Source organism: Myzus persicae, unplaced genomic scaffold (genome assembly GCF_001856785.1).
Source record: "Myzus persicae strain clone G006 unplaced genomic scaffold, MPER_G0061.0, whole genome shotgun sequence".
In the NCBI taxonomy this organism is placed as follows: Eukaryota; Metazoa; Arthropoda; class Insecta; order Hemiptera; family Aphididae; genus Myzus; species Myzus persicae.
Window position 1 is genome coordinate 272,088 of NW_019104155.1, and position 17,905 is coordinate 289,992.

Consider the following 17,905-nt stretch of genomic DNA (forward strand, 5'->3'; position numbering starts at 1 on the left):
ATATATTTAAAGATTTTTTACGATACATTATTGTCATTTGACCTTACCTTCGCATTGTTTGCTGTTCTCTCCGATCTGGTACCCAGCATAACAAGCACAGCTGAATCCTTTTCCTGAAGTCACGTTCAAACAGTAGTGTTCACAACCACCTTTTGTGGATTCTAAGCACGTACCAGAATAGTCTGAAACAACAAAACGCCAAAGGTGTCACAAAACCAGGTAAAACAATCTTATTGCATGTATTGACTTACGGCATCCTTTTTCGTCGGACAGATCTTCGCAGTCGTACTGGAGATTGCATAGTTTTGACTTGTTGACACATTCGCGATTAGCACACGTGAATTCTGTGTAATGATCACACTGTCTGATATTGTGCATCATACCACAAACGCTCAGGTCGTTTTCGTCAGAACCGTCTCCACAATTGTCCACGCCGTCACAACGCTGGTACATAGGGATGCAGTGTTTGTTGTCGCAAGAGAAACGGTTGTCAAGTGTACAACTCATGTTGGCTGTAATAAATAGTTAACATTACAATCGATAAGTACTTATGAACTAATTATATTTTGTTATTATAAAGTCAAACACCACTCACAGCAGAGTTCAGATGCTTCGTCAGAGCCATCGCCGCAGTCGTCTTCGCCATCACAGATTTCGGAGTTGAAAACGCACAGCTTGGTGGTCTTGCACTCAAACTTAGACTTAGGACAGTACCGGCCTTCGGGGTACCTGGGAGGGCAACCAATTTCATCACTGAAGTCCCGACAGTCTCTATCACCGTCGCACCGGAAGTACGACGCTATGCAATGGCCACTCTTGCACTGGAACGTGCCATTCTTGCACTGGAACCCACCGCAGTTGAGTTCATCCGAGTTATCACCGCAATCGTCATCGTGGTCACACCTCCACTGGCCTGGTATGCATTTGCCGTTGGAACACTGGAACTCAGACTCCGAACACTGGCGGTACAGTCCTTTGCACAGGTCTTCCGACTCGTCCGAGTTGTCACCACAGTCGTTCTCGAAGTCACACAACCACCTCTTAGGTATGCACCTGTTGTTCTTGCACTGATAGTCCGTGGCTGCTTGGCACTTCGGACAGTTCTCCGGCAGCTCATCCGAACCGTCGCGGCAATCATCCTTACCGTCGCAGAACAACCATTTTGGTATGCAGCGGTAATTGGTCTTTCCCGGACACCTCTGCCATCCAGTCGTGCAGTTCCGTTGTCGACACATGTAGGCCGGTTCATCAGAGTCATCGCCACAATCGTTGTCGAAATCACAAACCCACAACTTCGGTATACACCGACCATTCTTACACGAGAATTCTGACTTCGGGTCACACTGTCTATTATCTACAACGTACGAAATTCAAAATTAAAATTCGAAGATCATTTAATATTGTGCTGCACATGTGTCATTGAAATTGTTTGATACAATACTTAAATTGATAAGTATTTGTCAACTCCGAGAAGTTTTGCAACTATAAAATGATTTAATGAGTTGAACAGATTTTATTGAAGGCAATCTTAGTATTTTTTGCATAGCTCAAAATCCTTTTTTAAATTTATTTTAGTGGCAACCTAAACATTTAGATTTGTTACAACCAGAAGCAAAATACTTTTTTATGCATCATCATTATTATATGTTACATCAAAAAAAAATTTTATATTAAAACATTTTAAGTTAAACATTCAAAGTTAAGGTATAAAGAGTAAAATATGGCAAAAGATATGCGGAAGAAGTTGTGGTCCACTACTCCAAATATTTAAACTTTAAAATTTAAGTGATTTTAAATTAAAACAGTTTGTTCAAAATTGTATATTAATAGGTTTAAGTTTTTAGAAAAATTTTCTATTTCCATTTTGAAATTAAAAACCAAAGAAATCACAAAGATAAAGAAAATGGGAAAACAAATTACGAAGTGTGAAAAGTAATATGCAACTTGATATTTTCTAAACTGTATGGAAATTCTATATAAATCATAGATATGTTTTTAATTATGTTATAGTAACAACTTTCAAACAATTTTATTCATAAAGGCGAGTTCTAATTTAACTATTACTCATCTAACGTAAAAAAATCGAACAAGTAAAATTTAATCATATGGTTAAAAAATGTACGAACGAGCTTAAATAGATAATATAATTATATTATGCATCAGTTTCTACTTTTTAGGAGCCACCTATTTACTGTAACTCGAAACAGGTGAGAAAATTATATTATACTTCAGTTGCTAGGTACTGTAAGGCAAATTTAGTCAGAAAAACACCTTACCCAAGATTCATAACGATTCTTTAAAGAAAAATTTTACCCAGCCTAAAAACATATTTATGTAAATATTAGATTTTTCACGATAACGTAGTACTTATTTAAAATTTAAGATTTATAAATGCATCAAACTATATTTTTAACACAGACATTTAGTTGTAAAACGCCAATGGTACAAAATATATTGTAAAAATCTGTATGATTGAATTAACTTTCAAAAGCACTTACGGCACATCGCAGGGTCTTCGTCACTACCGTCTTTACAGTCCGGCTCGCCATCGCACTTCCACGAATCCAATATGCATCTTCCGTTTGAACGGCATTTGAACTCGATGCTCGGGCACGGTAATTCGCAGTTTTTCTCGTCAGAACCGTCCCCGCAGTCGTCGACGCCATCACAAATCGTGGCTGACGGCGTACAGTTCCGGTTGGCGCACTGGAAAGCTCCACCTCTGCAATATCTCGTGGGGCACTGGCTTTGGATCTCGTCCGTTCCGTCGGCGCAGTCTCTCTCACCGTCGCACCTGAAACGTGATTTATATAAATATTAGTTTTGATTTTCAGCACAAACACTGTATAAACGAGGAAAACCTCTCTCTGTTCAAACGTACTTCCAAAACCACGGGATACACTTTTGGTCGTTCTCCTTACATTCGTGCTGGCCCACAGTGCAGTTGGATATGCATGTCTTGTTGTCGTGTGGATTCAGGTAAAACTGGTTAGGACAAGCGCACGTGAACGCCACCGGACTCTTGGCATCTAGATAACCGTCGGGAGACGTATCAACTCCGGGAACGGGTCGCAAGAGGCACAAATGTGAACAACCACCGTTGTCGCCGCCACACGGATTGGCAAACGGAATTTGCCTCAAATTGTGATAGACGTGTAAATCGTATGGCCGATGTGTGGTATTCCTGAGTACTCGGTAATTGTGCCCTGGAAAAACGAGTTTTCAATATTATGTTAGTTACGATATCAAATACATTGACTCCACTAATGTTGTTAAGAATACTTTGAAAATATACGCAATGATCAAATACAATCTAGACAGGCCAAGTAAAATGTACCTAATACTAAAATATTGTTAAGAAATATTTGAAGTAATTTTCAGAGTTAATTATAGGCTTTAAGTATCTTTTAATAGATACACTAAAACAGGATGAGCATAGGTTATTAGTATATTTCCCACCTGTAAACTTATTCGACTTGACGATCGCTTTCAAGTTCCAATCTGTCCAGAACAACTCGTCGTCGAACAATGTGAGTGCAAATACGTGTGGCACGCGTTCACCTGAGAGTACAATGTGTTTGTGTCTGCCTTCCAGATCAGCTGAAGCTATGTAGTCTAAATGAGCGTCAGCCCAATAAATGCGCTCTGTGAAGTAATCGATGGTTAAGGCGTTCGGCCAAGCGATGTCGTTTTCGTGTGTCAATATTTGAGTAAAATTGCTCCCATCCATGCCGATTTTTCCAATATAAGCCTGCAAATACAATGCGAATATTTAAAATATTTATAAGTTCATCCAACAAATGCTTGACCAGAAAAACTATACGCATTGATTCATTCCTTCCCATTATACAAAATATAAATTTACAACTGTTTTAAACATATAATAAATAATAAATGTACAAAATATTTTGTTTTTTAAAAATTCAAAGTCTTGTGTTAAAAATAAATATTATATAAGAACTTTATTATGAAATTATGAAAATCGTTAAGGAAATTAGCAAAAGCAGTTTAACGAAAAACCCAGTGTAATATTTAAATATACTGAATATCATGTGAAGAAAAACGTAATGTTTATAGCGTACCTGAAGATGCCAACTTGTGAAGTACAAGTAACCGGTTCCTGGGTGCACAGCTATTGCTCTTGGGTCTTGAATGCCGGCCTTGAGCGTTCTTCTGTTGGTGCCGTTCAGCTCGGCCACCTCTAGATGTTTGCTGTGTCGGTCCAACCAGTACAGCTTCCTACCGACCCAGTCCACGGCGATACCTTCCAGACCATGACTGTCATGCCTGATGATTTTCTCGCGTTCCGTGCTCCCCACTTTAGTCCGGTAAATGGTTTTCGCGCTCACGTCGCAGAAGTACAATTTTTCTTCCGCATAATCGAAATCCAACGCAACCACGTTCAGTAAGTCCTGATGGTTAAGCGAGTACTCGGACGCGTCCAGCGACATGTTCCGCACGTAATATTTGTTGGTGAATATCAGCCAAGGTTTGTTCCTGTCACGTCGCTTACATGTCCGTTCGTCGGACGTCCGGTCGTAATAGGTTTCGTCGCATTTACAGTAAAATGATCCTGGAGTGTTTAGACAATACTGTGAACATGCTCCAGGCACTTCCACACACTCGTTAATATCATCACACGCTTTACCATCTTCCATGAGTCTAAAGAAAAACAAACACATCATACACTGAAAATCTGTTTGTATGCGTCAGTTATGAAGCATTACTAAGGAAAAATAGCAAGCAAAAGATAAGTATTTCGGTCAGTTAGCTGTGTATGCTTCATAACAGTCTTAAATTTAACTATAAAAAAAGAAATAATCCGAATGTGTGGCCCGGGTTTTTGTACTTATTTAGTTGTGTGCCGATTAATATTTACCATTTTAGGCTGCTTATAATATTATACAATCGTTAACTATTTATTAATGAGTTAAAAATTAAAAAATTCAAATTTATATTAAAAAAAACAATGACAACAATTTAAATGATAATGGCAAAATAATATTTTTAACATACGATGCTACAGTCTGTGTTAAATAGGGGAAGAAAAATGAAGTTAATATGTCATAAATCATAGTATATATTATTCATTTTTATATTTTGAAATAATATGTAGGTACACTCCCTTAATAAAAAAAGGTGGGCTTTGCGAGTACACGTAGATGAAGTGAAAATTCTTTATAGGGGTTACAAAAAGAGAAACCGTCACAACACACACATTTGTATGGTTTGTTTTGTATATAAAAAAAGATACAAAAAGATGGTTTGCCCGACCGGAGTGTAACAGTCACATTTTTTTTTATTCATTCTGTAAAGAGTTTCACTTTGAACGGCCGCAATTCGTTTGTACGATCAAAAAATATGGGCCACAATAAAAATTATGTGCCCTAAAAATGGTGGACAGGAATTATAGGCAACTAGTAGATGTTCATCGGAAATGGGTACATGGATAAAAATGGTAAAGTATGGTAAATTAGACTGACTTGTATCCCTCATTGCATTCGCATGTGAACCCGGTAGGGGTGTCGACACACCGATGGGCGCACTGGTTGAGCTCGACCTTAGCGCACTCGTCCACATTGCAGTGGGCCGGCTCATCACTGTCGTCCGCGCAGTCTGACACCTTGTTGCATACCAACGTGGCGTTGATACACTGCCCGCTGGTACATCGGAAGTGGTCAGCGCCACACGCAGCCGCCGTTCCGTTCCGGCCACCCGCCGGACATCCGTATTCGTCCGAGTTGTCGCCGCAGTCGTCCTCACCATCACACCGATACGTGTTCCGGATACACTTGAAGTTTTGGCAAGAGAACTCGCGAGGTGAGCAAGTCTTGTACTGCGCATGGCAGTCCTTGCCTTCGTCCGTGCCGTCGCCGCAGTCGTTGTCGTGGTCGCACACCCAGCCACGGTTGATGCACCGCCCGTTGCCGCAAGTGAATTGATCCGCGCTGCAGTTTGCTACCGTAGTGCAGTTGAGCACCGCTGCGTTCTCGTCCGCCCCGTCAACGCAGTCAGGATCGCCGTCGCACAGCCACTTTTTCGGTATGCACTGTGCCCTGTTCCACGCCTTGTTCGCCAGACACGTGAACTCGGTCGACTCATCACATTTACGGTTATCTGCGAGGAAACAAAACAAAAGAGTTAATAACGTGTGGAGACTTCATCTCTCTCTCTCAAACACTATAAGTGCGTTTACCAAAAACCACAGTTTTCGACAATATAATTTTATTCAGTAGGTACGAGACGAAGTTTTTAGATTTTTGTCATTTTTAAGTATACTTTTAAAGAACAGTCAAGTTGAACATATTTTGATTTTTCAAGACTTTTAATGAGTTGAGGACTATCCAGTGACGATTGAACATTTTTAATTATTTTTTGTAAACATTTGATAGTAAAAAACACTACAAAACATCGACCAAACAATATTGCACAATTGATCGCTAAACCAATGGAAATGAGAACCTGCGATTATTTTGAAACACTTAAAGTAGTTTTAACCTATATGGAGGATAGGAGCTATGACCTAACACCGAATAACTCGAAGGGATCTAACTAGGTTGCGCGATATTGTACATCAAAGCCGTACATAGGAATTATCTGTTCATATATAAATATCCGTCATGTAAGGGCAACCAAAAACCACAAAATTAAACAAACAAAAATCCGTTACCTTTAAAAAAGAATTTATGTAATAAAATAAATGTATATGTTTCAATAAAAAGCAACTATAATATTTCTTAATTGTATTCTTGGATTTGAACTCATAATATTCTTTAATTTTATTATTATAATTAATGGTGGTAGTAACATCACTTTCAATATTTGGTACTGTATGGCATTTATACTAATGTGACAATATTAGACCATATTATTATAAGTTTGATTAAATATATGTTTATGCATATATAATCAACAGCTATGGTAGGTAACAAACTACAAATAAAATATTTAGAGTAGGAAACAAGTCAATGTTGTTCTGAGAAATTTACAACAATGAAAATTTAAAAAATTTGCCACCCAGGTCGAAAACCACCTGCCCCGCCATCATCCTAAATACAGACCATTGCTATATACTATGAGTCTATGAATATGCCATAAGTAAACTCACTGCACTGGTGTCTTATGTCCTCGTCGGAATTGTCCAAACAATCATTATCGCCATCGCAGATGTAAATCCTCGGTATGCAATTGCCGTTGTCACACGTGAATAAATCGCCGAAACACGTACGGCCCTCCGACTTACAGTACTCTGGTGGTTCATCCGACCCGTCTCCGCAGTCGTCGTCGCCGTCGCAATACCACGTGGCCGGTATGCACCTGTGGTTGGGACACCGGAAGCTGTTCGTTGGGCAGGTCCTCTGAGAGCAATGCACAGAGTCCTCGTCACTGTTATCGCCACAGTCGTTGTCACCATCGCACAGCCAGTACGGTTCCACACATATGTTCGTCTTCTCGCACTTCAGATGGTTGGCCGGGCACGTTATGTTCTTTGGGCACCGGTCGTGGGTTTCATCCGAAGTCGCGTTGTCCTTGCAGTCATTCACGCCATTGCACACCTGAAAATTGAAAACAATTTTACATTTCCATCTATGCGTGGTTCAAAAATGTTCAATTAAAAGAAACTATAATATAGTGATATACAAAAATCTACAGCTCTAGCTCGATTTTATCGATTTATCGTTGCTATATATAAAGTAAAAGTCATATAAAAGTTTCAAAAATCAATAAGACTAAAAACAACAAACCAAGAATATAAGGAAATACAGACAAATATCTTACGGTCGTAAAATGTGTAAATAATATATACATTTAGAACTACAATTAGTGCCTACATAGAATGTTTGATCAACAGTCTCATCAACCAAATTAAACATAGATACTCTATCATGATATTGCACGACATAAAAAGTGTTGTAATTTATTTTCAAGATTACTTATGTTAATGTAACTTTTAATTAATATATCAACCTATTTAATTACCGAGGAATGGGCAAGTAATGTTCATTTTCATTTTATTAGAAAAAATAAAATGTATAAATAAACATGATATTAACATCCAGTATTAATTTAAATAATATATTTTACTTACTTGTGACATGGCAATACATCTGAAGTTTGCACAAGTAAATTCTCCGTCCGCACATGGTGGATAAACACACCCAACTTCGTCAGATCCATCTTTACAGTCATTTTCATGGTCACATTTCCAAGTTTTAAATATACACCGACCATTGGCACATCGGAACTCGTTAGTACTACATGAATGGTATGCTATAAGAATACAAACAGGTGGTTTTATTAAAACTCCGATTTGTTTTCCAACTAAATCACCTCATGACAGGCACGCCCGGAGGGGGGGGGCAGGTGGTGGCAAATGCACCACCTGAGAATTTTAATAATTTGGATTTTTCAAATAAATAATAAAATATAAAAATTCCTTCTCTGTAAATTTTTAATTTATGCCCATGAATATTCCCAATATAGTAAATATTAAATACTTATTAGCTATTCAGGCATCTGACTATTCTGAGATACCACCGTCTGCCGCATTTTAGTACTGTGTACAGTCACATCTAACCACGCGTCTATTATTAATACATTTATTTTGGTCATTAATAATATTATTATGAATTTCGTTATCTGACATCTATTCTGTGGTACACTATTATTTATATATATATATATGCGTGTATGTGTGTGTTATACATCTAAAATTCTATCTAATTTTTATATTTTATAAGAAGTAATAAATAAAATGAGTTATGTTTTAAATATATTTTGTTATACACATTATTGATGATAAATAATATATGTCATGTAATAAGTGTTAGGGGGTGTGAGGGGCAAAGCCCCCCACATCTTATATTGATATTAAAAATATTTTGCACCTAGTGAGCTACATCTCTGAGGGCGTGCCTGCCTCATGACTAGTGTAATACAGTAACTAAGTCATAGCTATAGATTCGCCATTAATAATACTATTAAATAACATTTAAAACACTGCTAGAATTTTAGAAAATCATGTCTATAATTATATACACTTTAACACTTACCGCAGTATTTAACGTCTTCGTCACTATTATCGCCGCAATCGTCGTCGCCGTCGCAAGACCACATCCGTGATATACATTTGCCGTTACGGCAATGGAACTTGTTACTCTCACAAGTGATGTTCTTGTTTACGCACATACGTCCTTCATTTACAAGTTTCGAATTATCATCACACTTGCATTCAGCTGTAGAATTGGGTCCAGGATGACAGCTCTGGGTGCATCCACCGTTGCTAATCGAGCAAGGATTTACCGAACACTTTTGTCTATCTTTTGAGTAAATAGCTATATCCCTGGGCGAATCATCTAGCCTTTTGATTATCTCTATCATGTTGGCACCGGTGTGCTTTTCTGCTCTATATACACCTCTCAGCTGAAGATCTGTCCAGTATATATAATTCCCGTGGACAGTCAAAGCAAACGGATAGATAGTAGCGGTTATCAATACTTCACGATTACCGCCATCTAGAGTAGATCTTTCTATTTTTTCCCTCACGGCATCTGACCAGTACAACATTTGATCATCGAAATCAATCGTCAAACCACTGGGCTGTGACAAGTCTTTGTCGATAATAGCTTTCTTCAGAGAACCTGCCATTGTAGTTCTAAAGATCTTTCCAGCAGTACCGAAACGTCCCCAATCGGTGAAATATAAAGTTCTAATATATAAAAAAATGCATTTTAGTAAATAAAAACGAAATATTTGATAATTATAAACTTTTCTACTAACCCATTGCATGGGTCGACCACGATTGCTCTGGGCCTTTCAACTCTAGCAATCATTACTACTTCTGAGCCGTCTATATTCATGGCATAAATTGAATTGTTTGATGAGTCTGTCCAGTATATCTTTTTCTGAGTCCAATCGTATGAAATTCCTTCTGGATTTATTCGACGCCCCAATATCATCTTTATTTGACTGTTACTGGGCGAATTACTAGATACAGAAGATATCTGAGACATTGGTCGTATTTGAGTGAAGAATAACTTGTTGTCTGCATAATCGAAGTCCAGACCAACCACATTCGATAGATTGCCCTGGATAAATAACGGTTATAAATAGTCAATTTAAATTATAACTGTAACTGTGAACCAACTGAAATACGTACTACTGGTTTGAATGGCAGTGTGGTCGACAAAGGGTCCAAACTTGCCGATCGAATTTCAGTCCTTGTGGCAAACACTAAGTATTCGGATACAGTGTCACATTTAGTGCCCGTGCCAGCTGCTATAACTCCAGTGGCACAGTCGCAGCGGAACAAGAACTTATTTATCGAGTAAGAGGGTGGAAACGAAAAACACAATTGATCGCACCCCCCATTACCGAATCGTGAACAAGAGTTGGACTCATCCGGAGGTTGGGTGTTCACGTCAAATATAGCAATATCACGCAATCTAGGGAGTCCAGTTCTAATCGGAGTGGGCATGGAATTGTTTCCTGGCAGTTTTGAAGCCTTAAATATAGTCTTCAAATTTCTATCGACCCAATACATATCACTCAAATGTATAGCGATTCCCATCGGATTTGGAATATTTCGACGCACAACCTGGAAAAATAATTTTGAAAATAATATTGATACTGTAAATAACATGTTTAATGAGCATGACTAGGGTATGAAAAAGGTTTTCGAGACTCACTTGTCTTTCACCTCCACTAGACGATACTTTCTGAATTAAATCTAATCTGGCATCCACCCAGTATACGTCGTGAGTGACCATATCGACAGTTAAATCTCTAGGCTGACTTATTCCTGTTGTCACGATAGGCATCCAATTAGATCCATCCAAATACGCTTTGCCGATTTTCGGATATTGACCATAATCGATCCAATACAACAATCGTTTAATCGGATTTACCGCCAGCTCTTTCGGAGCGTCTGTTGTCGTCTTAACGAGCACTTTACGCATGGAACCGTCCAGCCAGCACACCTCGACATAATTTTCGTGTGGGAACACATTAGTGAAATACATGTTTCCAGCAATCCAATCGATCGTCAAGCCCCGTATACCGTTGGAACCAATGCCGTCTTTGATTATATGCTGAAGTTCAGTACCATTTGGCCGTATTCTGTATATACCGTTCCATATACCTCGGTTGAACTCCACCCAGTATATCCAGTTTTGAGAAACGTGAACGTCCACGTGTAAGATATGATGTCCTATAAAATATTTTTGTTCAAGTCAATTTAAACAAGTCTATGAGGAAACCCAACATGAAAAATAAGTTGTTTTAGTATTAAAGTACGTTAAATTTTAAGATGTATGGTACTGACGTCACTTTTCAATTTACATTATTTAATGAGTTATGACCAGATGAAAAAGAACTGTGTAACGTAGATGGAGGGAAACCATAAACACATGATGTACGTAACTCCTAAAGTTAGATTTTCAATTTTTTATTTATAATCTGATATTTATTTTTGTGCTGAAAACGAACGTTCAGCCAGAATTTTTTCAGCAAGTTTAAAAAATAAAATATACAACGGCAATTTTTGAGATAATATAATTTCGGGATTGCATTAGTCATGTCGTAGACTAACTAAAGTAGAGAACGAATACACAAAAGTACTTAAGTGTAAGCACGATTAAACACTAAATATTAACTAACTACTATATTAAAATATTATTACTGCCTCAAAATTAGAACAAAAATACTCATCAGATGATAAATGTAAGATACAATTTTAAGGTAGATAAATAGACCATTGTATGAAGGCATGAAGCGAACAACTTTTGGTTAAGACATGATGCTGTGTCTGGTCAATTAAATAATACATTTATTTCCATTGTACTGAAATGTACTAAAAAAGTTTTTTTTTTCATCTGATTTTTAATAAAACACCTTTTACAATAATCTAGCACAAACATTTTTTTAAAGAAGTTTTGTTCTCTCTATCCAACATTTTACTAATTTTGATAATAAGTAGTTAATTTAATCCTTTACATAAGAGTTTTTTTGATATTTTAACTTTTTAAATGCAGGTGACATAATATAACTCGTATCAGAAACAGAATATGATACTCAATTGGTAGCAGTGGCGGCCAGGCCAGATTGCCAACAGGGCCCTCCCTTTCTAAAAATGACCAAAAATATGTTCAAGTCCCCACGTCTTCCTAATTTTACCTAAATAGAAAGACTCATTTTTATTCAGCCAATCAAATAAAGTATGCCCGGGCCACCACTGCTTGGGGTATGATGGGATATGATGGTACACATTATATGAAATGGAGGATCGCATCACACTAAAATAGAAGATTAAATTAAAAGACAAAAACAGCCAGTATGATCAATACATTTATACGCATCTCATTTGAAAAAAAATGCATGTATAGACATTACACTAAATTAATGAAGCTTACTGAGGATCACAGAGATATGGATGGAAAATTAATTTAAACATTGGACACCAATTCAATTACAGTTGGTCAAAAAAAAAATTCTATAACCAATTTAAGTTTAGCACAATAAATTAGTAAGTTTTTTCAATAATTTAAACTCCAAATAAAGCTTTTGTAGGGCATTAGTTTGACATTTTCTTAAACAGTTTTGTTATAAACAATGTCTATTTAATTTTTTTTTAAATTGGCTAAAAAGCATTACTGATAACAGCCGTTTAGAAATGAGTAAAAAGAGAGACAACTAATATTAAAATGGTACCTGTATTTAAACATTTCACGTTATATCACATTTTATTTACCTGGTCCTGATATTGGAACAATAGCATCAAGCGTGTCAGTAAGACCATATCCTCTGACTAAATCTACTTGAGAAACAACCGCAAAAGAAGAATGCGGTGTACACTTTATATCCAATTCCTTCTTGTATCCCACAGAACAAGCACAAACTCTGTTACTATTTTCACTCGGAATACAAAACTGTTGACATCCTCCATTTTTTGTCACAGCACATGGATGATTTACATCTAAAAAAATGAATTTGTAAGATTGTTTTATGTTATTTAGATATAAATATAATATAGAAACTCACTGGTTTTTTTCGAAAACACTGTCAATGATTTAAGATCTGGGTCATTATCTAAAATTTTTTCCATGTTAGAACCATCTTCGGCATTGACTCTTACAAGGTGATCATATCTAGAGTCAATGAAATATAGAAACCGATCGTAGATTCCCATTGATTTTGGAAAAGCAATACTATTATAGTCGCTCATTAAAGTTCGGTGATTCATACCACTTACACTCATGACTTTTATCTGGAGAAATAATATTAAATTATTTAATAAGAAACTTAACTTTTGTGAGTATAAAATACTAGTAAAGTATGTTAATATAATTTACATTGCTAGGATATTGTGTACTATAATAAATATTTTTCTGTTCAAGATCAATTGCGATTGCTTCAGGTGTATGACCGTCGTTAATTAACACTTGAGGATTGGATCCATCCATGTTGATTTTTCCTATCTTAGGAGGTACACCAAAGCCTCCTTGATCGGCCCAATAAAGTTTTCTGTAATAGTATAAAAAGTCTTGTTTTAATTATTGAGTACATAAATGTAGAAAACATTTGATAACTCACCCTTCATTAGGATCCAATACGATGCCGGTTGGTGTTGCCACAGATATGTCCTTTCCGTTGTTTGATAATAATACCATTCTGTACTTATTAATACCATCTACTTTAACTACTTCTAAGCTGGAAGATTCTCTATTTCCAATATACAAGTTTCGACCATTCCAATCAAAAGCGATGACATATGGGGCACCCACAAAACCAGTGAGTTCTCCTAACAATGATGATTTGTTTCCTCCGTGATATGGAGACATCATTAAAGTACACTAAATAGTCACGAAAATATTAACAAAAAATAATTATATTAGAAAAATAATAACTCTACTTACATTGACACTGTTGACACTTTCGTCTTCTTCATTCACTTTTAATCCTTCAACCCAAAATAAAGATTTAGTTTCAGTATCGTAATCAACTTGTGTACCTCCTTCGATACCAACAATTGGAACAATATGTCCAGTTGTCTTATCTCCGGGTGTCAAACTGACGTCGATTATCTGGTAACCTCGCATGACCAATAAAAATGGAGATTCATCTAGGAGAAAAATTATTATTAGAACATTTAAAAAAATACATTTTTCATATTGTCCATTACTTTCAATGCATTGGCCACCATCTACTCTGTATCCTGGTTTACATTTACAAGTATAACCATTGGGTGTTGAAGGTGACAACAAACAGAGTTGTTCACATGTAGCATTTTCACATGGATTTGGTGTAATTGGTTGTAAGGACGGATGATGTACATGAATACTTAGTGGTTGTGAAATTAAATGGGAAACAACAGTTTGATTTTTTCCTTTAAATTTATGAGCAGATAATACCTGTGAGTAAAATAAAAAATATATAGACAACAAACATTGTGATTATCTGATTAATAATAAATGTTACCCTATTCAACTGTCTATCAGTCCAGTAAAGTGTATCTTCGAATAGAGTAAGTGAATGAGGATGTAGTAGATAATGACTTCCAGCGATAACTTGTTGACGACCAGTTCCATTATAGTAACAGAAGTCTATGAAGTCAAGTTTGGAATCGGCAAAATATACTCGTTGATTAACAATGTCTAGTGTTAAACCATTAGGCCAATAGATCTTTGAACTAATAATTACGGAACGGTTTGTGCCATCCATACCAACACGCTCAATTCTTGGATTTTCTCCCCAATCTGTCCAAAATAGCCATCGAGCTCTAAAAAATATTCAGTGTTTTTTTTTATAATAATTTTATCTCGCTGACGCAAATAAAGTTTAAGTAACTTACCCCGGACTTGGATCTAACATCATTCCTCTTGGTTGAGTAATATTTTCTTTTAGCAAAATAATACGATTAGTTCCATTTTCATTTGCCACTTCAACAGTATTTAATCGAGAATCTAGCCAATAAATATGTCCTCCAATCCAATCATAGGCTAAACCTTCAACTAAATCTAATCCAGAAGTAATTATCTAAATAAAATATCAACAAATTGTATTAATATTATTAAATTATATTATAAATAAAAGATATATTTTTTTTTGCCTAAGAAAATTAAAAAGATAAAGGTGAGGTGGACTCTGAAAGCCTTTAACAAGCCTTATAATATAAATATATAATATGATATTTAAAACATGTGATGATTAAATGTGAATAATATTATGTTGCAACATTGTTGCTACATATATTAGTTGATAATTATGTAATCCTAGTGAATTAGCCCCAACGTATAAATCTTTGAAAGATCCTTTTTTTCTCTGAAGTATATGCAAAGAATAGATTGAGAGACTTAATATTACAAATAATATTCTAGAAGCATATAAATTGAGGTCTAGTGAAAAATAAATTTTTATGGATTTGATATAATTACATCCATAATTTATTATGATAGGTAGTATAATAATTTAATATAAGTATGACTATCAGCAAGCTAATCAATAAAATTAATATTTCAGTACATAATTTTTTTGCATACTTTTAAAAAATTAACTATGAATTATAATTTTTTCTATATAAAACAAAATGGTAAATTTTTTATTTGTCAGCTATTTTAAACTTTTAACACCCTTATGCTGGTACTGTTCATTACAAAAACTAAAAAAAATTGGTATAATATTTATTCGTATTTTTAATGATAATTATTCCTTAAAACAGGTAGTGGCTGAAGTTTGCTGCATAGAATAATGTGATCACTATTAAAATTAAATAGTGCCTGAAATTATCTGTTTTTCAGAAATAATAATTTTGGAGCCACACTGTCCCTGGTAATATTATGATTTATATTTTAATATATACTAACATCTTTAGGCTCGCTGCTCTTGTCCAGTCTGGATATCTTTTTCAGTTTCATATCTGACCAGAATATAGTTCCTGTATGCATGTTTGATGCCGTCGCTACAACATTTTCCACAATGATGGGAACTCGTTCTAGGCCTTGTTCCTTGAGATCAGCAACCAATATAGAATGACGATTAGATATTATTAAAAACGCTGCACTGTGATCTAAAAAAAAATAAAATAAAAATCATCATTAGCAAAATGTACAAAACCAAAATATTCAATAATTATTTCAAACAAAGTTTCATCTTACTTAAAGCTTTGCACGTGTGTTTATCAGATTCTAAAACATAACCAGGAGCACAAGAACAGAAATAACTTCCTTTAGTATTTATGCAATGTTGTGAGCAAAGACCCGGTGGATCACACTCATTGAGATCCATGCATTCATATGTAGTGTTTAAGACTTCACCATGAGGACATGTGCACAGTGGTCCCTATAATTTTGTGTTATTTTAATATAAACTAGAAATCAGTACAACATTTTATTAGACATTCAATCTAAACTAACTTACTACTGGTGTTTGTTTACATCCGTTCGAGCAATAACTGCCCTCTTTGTCGCATTCAGGAAGATCACAATTTGGTCCTTCATCAGCACCATTTGGACAATGAGGTATTCCGTCACAAACGTTTGTTATGTTAACACAGCGGTTTGTTGCATTGGGACATTGCCATTCACCTGACATACATCTACAAAAATAATATACTTCATAGCAAAGACTTTACTTCACACTGAATAAAAAATTGCAAATATACTAACTTGAATGGAGGTGCTCCACAAGCGAGCCTATAGTCTTCATCGGAACCATCACCGCAATCGTCTCTGCCATCACAGATATATGCCTTGAAAATACATTGTGAATTGTTACATTTGAAATAGTTTGACTGGCAAGAAACTTGTCCACAGGTTTTCGGTTCATCTGAATCGTCATCGCAGTCAGCGGTACCGTCACAGTACCACGTTTTCGGTATACAAATACCAGACTTTTCACAGCGAAATTGTTTTTCTGTGTCACATTGGTTAGGGGCCAATGTAGCTAAAATAAATAAAAAAAATGAATTAGTATTTATATCATTTGTTGTTGTTTTTATTTCAATAGGTATAGAACGTTTACATAATAATTTATCACATATCTATTAATATTTATATAATCAGTCAAGACCTTTGGACAGCTCCAAAATGTATTTAAATGAAAAAAAATTGAAACAGAAATAATTTATCTGCTTATAATTTGGAAAAAGTATTTTTAAAAGAGCTCTGTCGCTACCCGTGATATACTTTCTAGACATGTTTTCAACTAAATAGTAAACGACATTCGCACTTACGACAACCGAGCTCGTCACTGCCGTCGTTACAGTCCAATATTCCATCGCACTTGTACGTCTCTTGTATGCACTGCCTGAGGTCGGCGCATTTGAACTGTGTCGATGAACATGTGATCGGCGGGCAACCTTCTTCGTCTTGGTTGTCGAAACAGTCGTTGTCACCGTCACACACCCACGTCTGCGGTATACAGTGGCCGGACCGAGGACAGGTGAACTGAAAACAAACGACGATTTTCCATCAATTATCACTGTTATTAAAAATCGTCAACGTTCGCGACCAATCCGGTCGGCACTTAACCTACTTGGAAATAGGCGCAAGTCTTTTCTGCGCAAAAGTCGCCTTCGTCTGAACCGTCGCCACAGTCGTTTTCGGAGTCACATTTCCACGTGGCCGGTACGCAGCGGCCATTTTCGCACAAGAATTGAGTCGAAGAGCACGTGACGTTCGTGCACCCAGTTTCGTCGCTGTAATCTCCGCAGTCGTTTTCACCGTCACATCGGAACGTGCCCGGTACGCAACGGCCAGAACCACACTGCCATTCGCCCGGGGCGCAGGTAGGTTCTGAAAATGGATAATAACAGATGAGATTTAAACTTTGTAAATCACACACATAATCTTCTTAAAAGCCCGATTTTTTATAGATACGTATCGGTATTAGCTACACTCAAATATTTTGC

The 17,905-nt window shown here is 36.3% G+C and overlaps 1 protein-coding gene across 1 annotated transcript in view; it reads right to left on the reverse strand.

The window, feature by feature from the left end:
* Positions 1-17,905, reverse strand: part of LOC111039408 (low-density lipoprotein receptor-related protein 2) — a 65,227-nt gene that overhangs the window by 2,621 nt on the left and 44,701 nt on the right. The window contains exons 13-40 of the mRNA XM_022322927.1: positions 17,530-17,789; positions 17,228-17,441; positions 16,662-16,938; positions 16,414-16,591; positions 16,152-16,335; positions 15,861-16,063; positions 14,849-15,033; positions 14,476-14,776; positions 14,180-14,408; positions 13,914-14,119; positions 13,591-13,850; positions 13,350-13,521; positions 13,039-13,264; positions 12,749-12,973; positions 10,689-11,209; positions 10,160-10,597; positions 9,781-10,088; positions 9,054-9,709; positions 8,090-8,271; positions 7,109-7,556; positions 5,484-6,117; positions 4,083-4,662; positions 3,460-3,751; positions 2,882-3,206; positions 2,499-2,794; positions 596-1,354; positions 252-512; positions 48-182 (exon numbers count right to left, since the gene is read on the reverse strand). Coding sequence (XP_022178619.1) covers positions 48-182; positions 252-512; positions 596-1,354; positions 2,499-2,794; positions 2,882-3,206; positions 3,460-3,751; positions 4,083-4,662; positions 5,484-6,117; positions 7,109-7,556; positions 8,090-8,271; positions 9,054-9,709; positions 9,781-10,088; positions 10,160-10,597; positions 10,689-11,209; positions 12,749-12,973; positions 13,039-13,264; positions 13,350-13,521; positions 13,591-13,850; positions 13,914-14,119; positions 14,180-14,408; positions 14,476-14,776; positions 14,849-15,033; positions 15,861-16,063; positions 16,152-16,335; positions 16,414-16,591; positions 16,662-16,938; positions 17,228-17,441; positions 17,530-17,789 — 8,955 coding nt within the window. The remainder of the gene's footprint in view (positions 1-47; positions 183-251; positions 513-595; positions 1,355-2,498; positions 2,795-2,881; positions 3,207-3,459; positions 3,752-4,082; positions 4,663-5,483; positions 6,118-7,108; positions 7,557-8,089; positions 8,272-9,053; positions 9,710-9,780; positions 10,089-10,159; positions 10,598-10,688; positions 11,210-12,748; positions 12,974-13,038; positions 13,265-13,349; positions 13,522-13,590; positions 13,851-13,913; positions 14,120-14,179; positions 14,409-14,475; positions 14,777-14,848; positions 15,034-15,860; positions 16,064-16,151; positions 16,336-16,413; positions 16,592-16,661; positions 16,939-17,227; positions 17,442-17,529; positions 17,790-17,905) is intronic.